General features: G+C 44.4%; 1 protein-coding gene across 2 annotated transcripts; it reads right to left on the reverse strand.

Annotated features, from left to right (window-relative positions):
* Positions 1 to 338: 338 nt before the first annotated feature.
* Positions 339 to 10,825, reverse strand: CDO1 (cysteine dioxygenase type 1). Of its 2 annotated transcripts, XM_075136381.1 has the most exons (6): positions 10,486 to 10,790; positions 8,094 to 8,171; positions 5,995 to 6,152; positions 3,319 to 3,488; positions 1,708 to 1,720; positions 420 to 1,105 (listed from the first exon to the last, which is right to left on the reverse strand). In XM_075136381.1, exons 1-6 carry the CDS (start codon positions 10,662 to 10,664, stop codon positions 1,041 to 1,043), a joined length of 663 nt encoding a protein of 220 aa, XP_074992482.1. In that variant the 5' UTR covers positions 10,665 to 10,790; the 3' UTR covers positions 420 to 1,040. The 2 variants fall into 2 exon arrangements, with proteins under 2 accessions (XP_074992481.1, XP_074992482.1); XM_075136380.1 differs by lacking the exon at positions 1,708 to 1,720 and having other exon boundaries at positions 339 to 1,105; positions 10,486 to 10,825.
* Positions 10,826 to 12,206: the final 1,381 nt, after the last annotated feature.

Here is a 12,206-nt window from a genome sequence, read left to right on the forward strand (position 1 = left end):
CTGGACGTTGAACCGTTGACCACTACCCTCTAGATATGACGATCCAACTAATTCCTCACCCACCAGACAGTCCACCTATCTAATCCATACCTCTCCAGTTTAGAGAGAAGGATGTTGTGGGGGGACTGTGTCAAAGGCTTTACAGAGGTCCAGACAGACGACATCTGTAGCCCTTCCCATGTCCACTGATGTAGTCACTCCATCACTTTCAACTTTTTAAAGCCTTTCCTAATAGCGTATTGCTTGGAAAAGACTTAGATGTTCGTGAGGAATGTGGATTTTGATAAAGTGTGATGAATATTTTAGTTACCAGGAGAAAGAGGCTGAAAACTTCAAAATCTGTTCACAAATCTAGTTTTATTTCAGTTACCTTCTTCAGTAGCTACACAGAATACTTTGAAAACTGGACATTAGCTGAATTAAGTATGATTAGTCTTATTAAAAATCCAAATCTCTGCCCAATCAGTTTTTGAAAATCATTGTGCATGAAGCATTTCGCTGCTCCTATTTAAAACAAGATCTGACAAATGAAATTATAAAAAATAAAAAGTAAAAAATGCACAAAACTACCAAAATGGCCTAGAGCATTAAAACCTAAAAGATTGAATTAAAAAAAAAAAAAAAAAGCTGCTGTTAGTTGTATCTAGTATACTACCCATAGGTACAAGTGACTGGAAGCTTAGAAGTTTATATACTTATTAATTACATTGAAAGCATACATACACGTAGGCCTATGAAGTAGTGTCAGATGATGTTTAAAAACCCAATTTCTGATATTCTCAGTGTGGTATCAGAAGTGGAATTAAAAGGAGGCTAGAATCAGAAAACAAACTATTTAATTCTGCGAGGAGCCTAAGAAAAGGCATCTAACCTCTGAAGTAGTTTATGGCACTAGTTAGCTTAGTGTCCCATAACTGACATTCGCTTGGGGGAACTGTGGGTGGCCTGGAAGCTGCCCTAGTGTACTTCTATGTACAAGGTATAGAAATATAGCTGGCTGTCGGCCTTAGCCATGCAAGTCTTCTGTCCCTGTTAAACATTCAGCAGGTCTTATGCAAACACATGCTGGTGCTTCTCAGTTGTTCTCCTGCGGCACTGCTGTTGCCTAAAAGGAAAGAGGAGAAGTTGCTGTTTTAAGAAAAGAGACAGTCATTACCTACATCATGTTCTTAGCATGGGCCTTTATTCCCAGAGTAGCTCAGCACCTTAAAGTACTTAGTGTATTTATTTTCAGTACTCCTTGCCAGAGTTTTATAGAGGGCACTGTGCACCTGGCAAAATCACCCTGTCCATTGGCTCTGTGTGACCACGAGCAAGCCCACAGCAGAAGGGACAGCTGAGGAGTGCTTCCTCTTTCAGGCTGTCTTTTCTCCCCGATACTCTGCTCTCCTTCGTTTTGACACAAACTGCTTGAAAGCCCAGCTTGGAAGACAGGCTGCAAAGAGAAACCACCTCCCCCACCAGAATTCCTGGCAGCAGGGACTGATGTGCTGTGACACCCAAACAAAATCAGTTTTCCCTCAGTGAACTCTCGCATTGGTATTCTCATGGTTTTACCTGAACTGTGTAAACGGTTACTTTCACAGGCAAGTCCTTGGACATACTACATAGTATTTTAATTACGTAGGCCTATAAAACTTATGATGTATTTACTGGAGATTTAGTTAATTAAGACTTCGCCATGGCCAGAAGCCACTAGGGATTTACCTGTGTGTTTTACCTGCAGAAAAATGTGAGACAAAGAGGAAGCACTGAATGTGCTGAATGATCTTCTCACTCATAAACCATACACAAGTATACTTAATATTTACATTATTCTCTTGGTGTTTTTAACTTACAGCTCTCTGTCTTCCTACGTCCTTTTGAGATCTGGTAAACAGAAGAAAGTTTGATTTTCCAGTCAGCTTTCCAGAAACCCTCACTGAAACCAGAAGGTTTTTTAGCGTGAAGTCATTTCAGGCAGCTGGGTGGCCCAAACTCACCACCACTTTCCTCCTTACTGAAATTCCATTTACAGGGATCCATGAAAGAGACCCAATGATTAAGATCTACCTCTCTCCTGTAAGCCAGACCCAGTTTCCCACAAAAGGTACAAACACTGCCAGATGGTTACAGACCAAGGGTAGGAAAATAGTCCAAGTCAAAACATCTAGTCTCACTTGTTATCTTACATACTTCATATTCAACAAAGACTTAAAACAAAAAGAAAGCAAGCAAACACTGAATTCTTGCATGAATTTTGTTCAACATTTTCCCATGTTTATTTGCCTTTAAAATCTGAATTATAAATTCGAGTTTACTTTCTCAAGGACCTTTCAAACTTGGGAAGGTCAAAGTTTGTGTTTCAGCTGTTTGATAAATTTGTAATCATGTAATGTGACAAGGTTCAAAGAAATAATTTACATGGTACTTGTCGATTATATAAAACTTTAACTGGATGGTACTAAGGGCTCACTCCAGGAAACTCCTGAGCACTGAATTTCTGGCTTCAGTGAAAGGTGAAAGTGTTCCGCATCTAACAAAACCAAACAGTCTTTGAACCTCTGTGGCTGAACATCAAGAATCTGTCTTTTCTCCCCGTATAAGCAGTTATGTTTCCCAATGCATGGAGAAGCACTAAAAGGAACCCTATTAAATTCTCCCTAGCTTGGTCCCCCAAAAGCTGATCTTAAGATTTCTTTTCTATCCAAATAAAATCTCATGCCATTGCTCAAGAATGCAGACAAGAGCCAACCAGCCTACTCTCACTCTCAGAGCAAGTCCTTCTGTGTCAAAGTTTTGATTTTAAAGAATTAAATTAACTATATTAAAGAATTCTTCACTTCAAGTAAGCTACAAGGTTTAAAACAACTGACTGGAAATGTGATGCTTTTTGGCAGAACAGTTTAGGCAGGAAGTGTTACACATGACTTAGAGTTGGCCAAAACAATGTAGCTGCTTCACGGTTTTCCATTGACTAGGTTGCATTTGCCATCATTTGCTGCCTGAAGACGCTTAGCTAGTAGCAAAGTTCTCATTAATCCTCCTCTCTGCTCAGAACTGATCTCCTGCTGATGAAGGGCAGGCAAGCTACGAAGCAGGGAACTCCACACGAGGGAAGCGCAAATCGACAAATCAAGTAGCATCTGGGAACAGGTTTTATGCTGGTGCTAGACGGGGATGCCCCAGGAAAGGCAGGGCTGCTGGACCTCCTGCCTGTCCTGGGGCACCGGCGCTCTGCCCTGCGCAGGCGGGAGGGCAGCCCCTCGCGCCCGTCCTCGCAGGGGCTGAGGGCTCTGAGCCCGGGGCCGGGAGGGGAGCGTGTTATCTGGTACTTACGCAGAGAGTCCTTTCCCCAAACTGGCTGTAGAAGGTCATCTTTACTTTGTGCTTGTGTCCAGTCCTCTGATCAAAGGTGTTACAGCTGTCGAAGGGTGGGCTGTACAAATGCAGGCTAACGGCAGACTCTGTGTGGCTTATGTTCTCCACACGGTGCAGGCCAATGGAGTCTACACCAGCGAGGGCATGAAATGAGAGGTTGTGTTAGCGGGAAGATTTAATGAGATCTCAGAGGCCTGGAAAAATGCTTTCTAAACCGAAACTCATGAGCAAGCCAGTTAGGCATGCCTGCACTTTTATGGGCAACAAGTAACTCGGTACAAGGAATTTGCTGTTCTGTAGCACAGATTCCTAAATACACTGGTAAATTCAAAGTATGTTATTGCCTTCCACACTTCATGTAACTTCTGGATTATCTGCTACAGGATAAAGGCCAATAGAAATCCGGAGAAACTTAAGGAAGGCCATGCTGTTGGTAATTTTCTATCTATCATTCTCAAAGGACTCCAAGGTTATCTACTTTCCTAAGGGATGCTGTTGTTATAGATGCTCCGGAAGCAAGAAGGTTTGTGTTTCTAAAAATTAGCAAGATATTTTACAGGGAAAAAGTTTTTGTATTGCTAATTCTCAGCCCGGTAACAAGGATATCAGTCACATTAAAGGTCAGCTACATGTATTTGGGGCATGGACTTATGGACAGAGATGCAGTTGTCTTCTGCTGCAGGCATCTGTTTCCTAATTAATCCTTCCAATTTATTAATTTGGAGAACAGGATTTTCATTTGTCTGCTCTTTTGACTAAGGTGGCAAATTAGTAGTGACTGGCATACTTCCAACCTTAACTGAATAGTAAGCGTAACTGAACACGTAATAAAACAAGGCACTGTCTGTTGTATGGTTACTCATGAAGTAATGGCACTTTCTGCGACGATGGAGTAGAAATCAAGCTATTACGTAAAAATGTAAGGTATGAAGAATCACATCCACGAAACAAACCATTTCCATTCTACACTAAAGTGGAGTTTTTGAGTTACTTAAAAGAGACCTTGAATTTAAATTTATGACCTTGCTGTAAAAACAACTGAGGCCTTTGTACTTGAATTAATATGTTATATAATACCTAGGCCCGTATTATGCAACACAGACATGATACTCTGAGAATCATGAGTACAAATCTGATACATTTGAAGTGTAAGCCCTAAGTGTCATTAACATAGTTTATCTAAGTAGAGGACGTAGGGGAAAAAAGTCCTAAATCTGTGCTCATCTTATGGGATACTCGAATAAACTCTGTTTAGTGAGTTCTAATCTTAAAAATACAGTACAAGAGCAACCAAGAAGCACCAATAGAAACATGAAGGTCACTCACTATTGAAGTAGTTAGGGCAATAAACACTATCAGTGTTTTCTTTCTACTTGTTTTACCTGTTTCTTTTAAACCAAAACATCTGTTATGAAACATGGCAGCGATCCAAACTACCTCAGAGAATTGGATACCAAATTTGTTTAAAACAACCGAGGAAGCTTTGGATCAGATGCACACAGGGTGCAATTGCTTTCATCGGACAGAACCGCCTAGGTAGGAAAACCTGACTGAGTCTGAGAACCCACATCCCTGGCAAACGTGTCAAGCTCCTTCTCGCATTTCCTGTCGTATGGACTTTGTGTTCTCACTTTATGTGGCATACCTTCAACAGAGGGCTGCAGAGCACTAGTCTTTCTTCCCCAATGCTCTCAACTTGGCTTAGTCCATAACCCAACATGAGGCTCCCTCTAACTGGGGAGTTCCCAAACTCAGCCCCGCAAGGTGTGTGCTCCAGTTTTTAACTCATCACATAACAGGCAGATGGCCCCCTTCCCTGGAGCTTTGCCTTTGTTCTGCTGAACTCATTGCTGTTCAGCATGATGTGCAATGTCTTTCATAGCATCAGAATACATTACACCCAGCTGGCCACTCCAGGATGGCCTCCAGCACAGCACGAGATGGTGATAGTTACAGATATGTGTAATGGCATGGATTTACGTACCTAGGGAGCCTTACTGGTGGAGACTTAGTTGTCTCCCAGCATCTGTGCAGTTAGGCAATTTTTTTTTGTAGATTGGATAGACTTGAGCATTTCAATTCTGCTGACGCTGCACTTCAGCACTACAGTCTTTTGTTGATTTGGACAAGAAGTAGCACTGAGGATCGGGGCATTTGCTCCATGCTGGACAATTTATTCCATAGACAGCTCTTACATTTTTGACCTAGGATTTCTATGACTGACCAAAAGGATTATTTCTTTGAAAAAAATCAAGGTGATTAAGCTATCTAAACTTTGGTTCCCTTATTTCTCACAAAGTACTATTTAAGGTCTATGTTTACAATCAATTTCAGATAGTCATTAGGGACACAGTGCAGAAGGCTGCTCGGTCTAGAGGAGATACCCGACATTTTTAAGTATCAAGCAATTGCTGCAATGTCCTAAGAGTGAGTTAAAAGGACATTTTTTTTGTTGTTTGTTTTACTGAATCTAAATACAGGTTTGTGCAGAACCTAGAGGGCCATGTTCCTAAACTGTGCATAAAGCCATTAGTATTATACTGTTAAAGGTAGGAGACTAGAGAGCAGATGAACTCTTCTGTTAGGAATAAGACTGATGGATGGGCAGTTGTCAAAACAAACTTAATAGCTTACCATTAATGTAGGCACATTGATTTTCCCTCAAAACTCGTTCTGATTTCTTAGCCATTTCACCATTCCCTTTTTTCTCAGGCCATTCAAACAGAGTTTCCTTTAGATTTCCCTGGAGGATCTTCATAAAGCAGTGTGAGTCAGTGTGATCATGGATGCTGCTATATATGTAAAAAGAATAACCAAACTCAGTGTGATATACATATTTAATTTCAGTACAGTTCAGACAGATGGCATAGCATATTCATCTGGACATAGCCCTAGAATGAAATGCCATTGCACAAAAGTCTTAGGAAAAAAAGATTCACAGTGACTAAGGTATGCCTACTTAAAACTGCTACTTTAGAAATGTATTGGGATAAGCTCACACACAGCAGGACTTGGAGAAGAGTCAGATATTGATCAATCTATGACTTTGCCACAAAGAAGTACAAAGGATGTCTCGAGGAGGGAGGAGGACAGAAAAATTCTTCAGAATGCAAAAACTCTTGTGGGCCAAGAAACAAAATGACGCTTTCCACAGTCACCGCAGGCAGAGGCTGGTATAAACTTGCAAGTATACCTGATATTTGCAGATCCACCATGCTCGCTCCCGAAACATGGGAGAAATTAGCTACTTCTGCTTAATTTCTATGGTCTCTTTAATGCTGGGGCGCACAAGCATTTGTTGAAGAAAAAAATGCTGTACTTCTCACTCTGATAGTACTAAGTACAACCAGCTACAGTAAGCTGTTAATTTCACTAGTTTCGCAGAACATGAAGAAAACAGCAGGATCTGGTATGATTTATTTGCTTGCTAGATCTGTCTCCTTGCCCCGAAGTATGTTTTAGTTGCTACATTTGGAGACATATGGGCTTGATATGTAGTAGTTTAGTTTTGGTTTTATTTTTTTTAAAATAGAGGACTAACTGTTACAGAAGTCAATGGGATTAGGATAAAGGGAGAGTTCTCCACTCATCGGGGGCGAGGGAGAAGGGGGAATTTGACCCTCCCAGATGTACAGTGCTAATGAGTTTCAATCAAAAACTTGGTACTTGTATGTTACTGTTTTCAGTAAACAAATGAGATGCCAAGAGAGCAGAGCTTGCTTCAGGCACAGAACAGTTCACAAATGCCACGTTGTCACGCTCGTTCCACAAGCCATGAGAACAATCTGATCCTCCTCATGTACGAAGCAAAAACAACTTGTGGTCTTAGTCTAGCTCTAGCAAATGCTCATCCAACTCAAACACAGTTTGACATAAATTACAGGCTTTGTGGGAATAGCCTGGAAGGAGTAGAGGTGATGGGCTTAGTTCTTATATCCTCTGAGTATAATGTCACGGCATCACCTATAGAATACTGTAAATGTTCAATTGCACGCTCAATTAAAACAAACAAAAAACCAGCTCTGACCTCTCCTTAGGTTTTCTACTTATATGCGAGAATAATCAGTCAAAACCTGCAAGTTTTGTTATTCCATATTTTGTTTTAGCCAACATTTTGTGAAAAACCCTCCAAGGGACAGATCCTGCCCTCACATTTGTAGAGCTACACAACCGAGTGTACAGTCTGTGTACACAACTCTGGAGGCCACATCAGCAGTGTGGTCCATTTTGAGGGAGGAGATGGGATGCGTGAACCTAAAGAAAGCCAAGTACTCCTGGAAAGGGGCCCCCTCCTCACAGCCCGCAATCCTAACCCAAACCTACTTTTCTCACCTTGTCACAGAGGGATTTAAACACCATCAGAGAACAAAGACTATTTAAACTGCACCAAATCCTGTGTGCAACCAAGTGTTGTCTGGGTCTGTGGTGTGGATCTGTCTGCCCACATGACCCGTTGCATCTCTGGGACTAAAAACTTCCTCTGACAGAAGGGAAGCTTAGATTTGGTAGAAAAACAGAGCGTTTATAAAAGAGTGCTCTAAAAACGTCCATGAGGTACAAACTTGCAAAAGATATAGCAAATATTCAGGACTGCTATACCAATAGGAGCTCTGCATTGTTTAGTGTCCAGACACTTTCTGATAGCTCACATAGGGCTGATTATTTGTGTCTTTTTGTGAAAGATACAGTGGCTTTATATCTGTTTGCTAAAACCATAGTCTTTGGATACGAACCTGCCATGCCCTTCACCCCAGCACAAGATCATCAAGTTGAACTTTCCATTTCCATTGTCCACAAGATTTCTCGTATACCTAAAATACAAAGTGTTTGCTTTTTACTGTTCTGATGCACTATAAAAGACAAAATTATACAAGTATGTTTAGGAAGGAAGGTTGTGACATATAGAAATCCTTTTTCTTCTTTTTCTTGAAAGCCGTGTTTTACTTGGAAAAAGAGAAAATTGTATTTTTAAGCTTTTTTTTTGGTAAGAGTTCTTTTTCTGGGAAGAAAAAAAAAGACATATTTAATATTTTATACTCATATTGCTTTTGAATTACATAGATGATTGGAGTTTGGGAACTGAGAGTCTGAGACTAACGTGGTAGACAGAATCAAATCAAAATAGTTACTGAATGAAGTCACTTCAGCAGCTGGCTTATAATTAGAAACAGAGGACTGCAATGAAACAAGAAAAATACATGGTTACATTCCTCTGCAGCTCCTTTTCAGATATTCTTGGCTTTCCTTCTGTTATGCAGCACTCATTTGTACAAAGCCAAAAAACCAAAGAAATAACACGTCAGGCTTTCCGTACGTGGTCCTCCTACTCTGTTCGTGAAAGTTCTACATCTTGTATTATAGCATTCACGTGTGAATAAAACACCTGTGGGGTAATTTCTGCCAGCATCTAAACAAAGCTAATCAGAGCGAGATTTCTCAAAAAGATCTTTCATATGCTAGGTGCCATTATAGGTGGCACAGAGTAAGCTTTCTCCTAAAGGCTTTTTATCGATATGTGAGTTCTAGACTGTGATTTGCTCTCAGGGCTTGAAAACATCTTTAATAGCCACACCTTATGTTTGTTTCCTTGTACTCTCCTGCAAGTCTCCACCGAGCTGCCGCTTGTCTCGTCCTATTGAAAAGTTCACTAGAGAAGGGACTAGGATTTTGCTCTATACGTCACTTTCCATAATGGGGCTCTTCTAATCCAGGGCTGGGGCTTCTAGCTGTTATGGTGCAAGTAACCTAGTGGGACCTTTCTGGTTTAATTTTAGCTTTCACTATTTCACTATTCACACTTTGCCAAGTAAAGCAAATATTTATGCTGATGACAGGATGCCTCACTCTCACCTAAAAGATGCAAGCAGGGCACACAGAAAGGGCACTGCTGTCAACTGAATGTTTTTTAATTAGTTTCCCCATAAGACCACTCTATTTTAATCAAGATAGGATGCTCATAACGAATTACTTTCAAAGCATAACATGTATATCTATATGCTGTCTCCCACTGCATCCACAATTTGTGTGTATATTAGGTAGACATATTTTTCCTACGATGTCAGAACATAAGCAAACAATGCTGGCATTTGACTGAACATTTCAAGTGCTGTTATTTCTGTACAGCAGGTCTGGCCAAAAAAAAAAAAGGCTGCCATGCATACTTCTATTGTTAGCACACTTTGTTTTTCCAATTCTTAGTTTCCTATGTTCTGTTACAAATCTTGTTCTGAATGGAGGATAGTCAATGCGAGGTGAAAGGAGGCTAAAAAAAGTCAAGCCAGGGTGATGCTTTCATGACAGCAAGGTCAAAAGGAAAAGTTTTGGGGGGTTGGGAGGGGTGGTGTTTGTTTTTTAAAGGAAGTGCTCAAATCAAATGTATTTGTCTTGAAATTTAAGACAGGGAAGCCACCAACGGCAGGAAAAAATTAGTTGTTAGCAAAGTAGGAGCTATTCAAAACCCTAACAGGTATTTTCCTTCCTCCTGGCAAGGAGGACAAAGAGGTACAAAACCCCTCGACCAACACTACCCCGGAGGAGGAAGGGACTGAATACGGGGGGCAGACGGCTCCCGACCCACCGGTGAGGCCGGGAATACACGCATCGGCTCCTCTGCAGAAACCGAACACCCACTTTGGAGCGCTCCGCTCCCCCACTCCAGCACGCCGCACAACCCCCGCGGTTGCAGCGGTTTCTGCTGCATGCTTCTCTTGGGCTTCACCCCCCCAACTTTTAAAAAATTTTTCTGGTTGCTTCAGCGGGTTTCTGGACCGGAGCGGCGGTCCCCTGGCTGCGGGCCTGCGGGCCTGCGGGCCGGCCCCGCTGGGGGGTCCCCTCCTGCGGGGCCGGCCCGCAGGCCGGGGACCGCAGATGCCAGGTGCGGGGCAGCCGCCCCCCCGTGCCCGCCGGTGCCGCCATTGGTCGCCGCCGCCCCGCCCGCTCCCCGCCCCCGCCCGGCCCCGCCGCGGTCCCCCCCGCACCCCCCGGGGGCCTTTGCCCTTCCCCCCACCGCTCCCCGGCGCGTCGTCCCCGCTCTCCCCGTCCGCCGCTCGGCCCCGCTCGCACGGTGAGGGGCGCGGCGCCGGGGGCTCCCTTAGGCCAGGGGGTGTGTGTGGGGAGGGGTTGTACCTGTACTGGTCGAATTTGGCGTACTGCAGCCACTCCTCGGGGTTGCTCTCGTACGACTCCATCAGCGCCTGCACCTCCTCCACGCTGACTTTGTCCTCGGCGAATATCCGATGGAGGATGCGGACCAGCTCCTCCAGGCTCTGCGCCTTCCACGTCTCCGTCTGCACCGGCTGCTCCATCACCGCCAGTTGCTCCACCGCCGCCAGCCGCTGCCCCCGGCCGGCCCCCGCCGCCGCTCTTTATGCGCCGGGAGGCACGGCGGGAGCCTACCACCGCCCCGGCGGGCGGAGGGGCCGGGCGGCGGCGGCGGGCGGGCCCGCGGCCAGCCGTGCCCGTCCCCGGGAGCGCGGCCACCGACCCGGCGGGCGGGGGCAGCCGGAGCCGGCTGCGCGGGCGCGCCTCGCACCGCCCGCTCCTGCCTCCCCCCCGGCCGCCGTCAGCCCCTCCAGCGAGCCGGGGCGGCGCGGGGCAGGTCTCGCTTCAACCCCTCGGGCGGGCAGGCAGGCGTTCGGTGGAGGCAATCCGAAGAGAAGAAGTGGCTGTCGCTGCCGGGCGGCAAGCATCTCTCCCGGCAGCAGCCTCCAGGCAGCTCTCCCTGCCAGGCCTCTTTGTGTGCGCATCTTCATCCCCTTGGGACGAGGTCTGCGGCTTACAAAGCCTGGCCCACCGGTGCCTCCCTTACTTATATCGCAGAGGAAGAAGCTTCCAGACATATAAGCTGCCGCAAAGAAATGTTTATTTGAGGCTGGCCTCACAAAAATACATCTAGAAGCTCTATTTAAATGCAAAACAAAACACACTGGTATCTAATTCACACAGAAAATTGCTGCTGGAGGTTACATTAATACAGCCTGCCTGTTGAAAGTGCTGTTCCTTCAATACCATGCACTCTGCAGTCCTATTTAGGGCTGCTGTGAACAGCAGCGCTCAGCGTGACACCCAGAAATGTAATGAATGGGACAAAGGAGGCCAGGCTAAGATGACTGACCATGCTCGCACTTCTCAGTCTGTCAAACCTATACACTGGCTGCAGAGCAAGCAGATGCCATGCCAGCCGTCTTCATTTCCAGTTCAACTGTTAATAGGATGTTCATTAGTCATGAATTCTGGCAATGGAGTTCACTGTATGTCATAGAATTGTGTTTTTAAAAAATCCATCTTTTCTTTCTAAAAGAAAGAGTTCAGCTATTTAGGTCTGCCTGATGATTGTGGGGCTGGAAGTAAGCATATTGGTGTTGTGGTCTTCTGTAGCTCTGAGGCTTAAAGACGCTCACAATACTGGCAGCTTGCGATTTCCCATAGAGACAGTTACATTGAGGGATTTCTAGCGTGCCTGCTTTCCGTTCCCTGTTCCTGATCTGTGCATCAAGTAGGTGTGAGAAAAAGAAGCACCATTAATACTGTAGCGACAACTTGAGAGGCTGGGTGAATTTCTGGCTCCACTGCAGTCGGGAATACATGCTCATAGATTTAAATGGGGCTGGGATCTAGTGCATTGGAGTGAAATAAGAATGAATATACTGAATAGGTACATTGTCAGCCATCAGTCCAGAACCTCTCCTGGCACACAGAAAGCAGACCCAACCTTACAGCTACTTCTTTAACAAGTTGTGTTTGTGTGTGCATGTGTGTGAGAGAGAACTGTGATGATTTCAGGCAGACTTTTTAAGGTCTGAAAGAACCTAAGACCATCCTGAATATCTGAAACACAGCCGGATACC

This window comes from Calonectris borealis, chromosome Z (assembly GCF_964195595.1).
Source record: "Calonectris borealis chromosome Z, bCalBor7.hap1.2, whole genome shotgun sequence".
Lineage (NCBI taxonomy): Eukaryota > Metazoa > Chordata > Aves > Procellariiformes > Procellariidae > Calonectris > Calonectris borealis.

Excerpts from the sequence above, each read along its gene's own strand:
- CDO1 (XM_075136381.1), bottom strand. The coding sequence starts at position 10,664 with ATGGAGCAGCCGGTGCAGACGGAGACGTGGAAGGCGCAGAGCCTGGAG. Across the intron at positions 6,153-8,093 it reads TGGGGTGAAGGGCATGGCAG|CAGCATCCATGATCACACTG; the intron begins GTTCGTATCCAA and ends TTACATATATAG. Across the intron at positions 3,489-5,994 it reads TCAATGTGCCTACATTAATG|ACTCCATTGGCCTGCACCGT; the intron begins GTAAGCTATTAA and ends TCGCTGGTGTAG.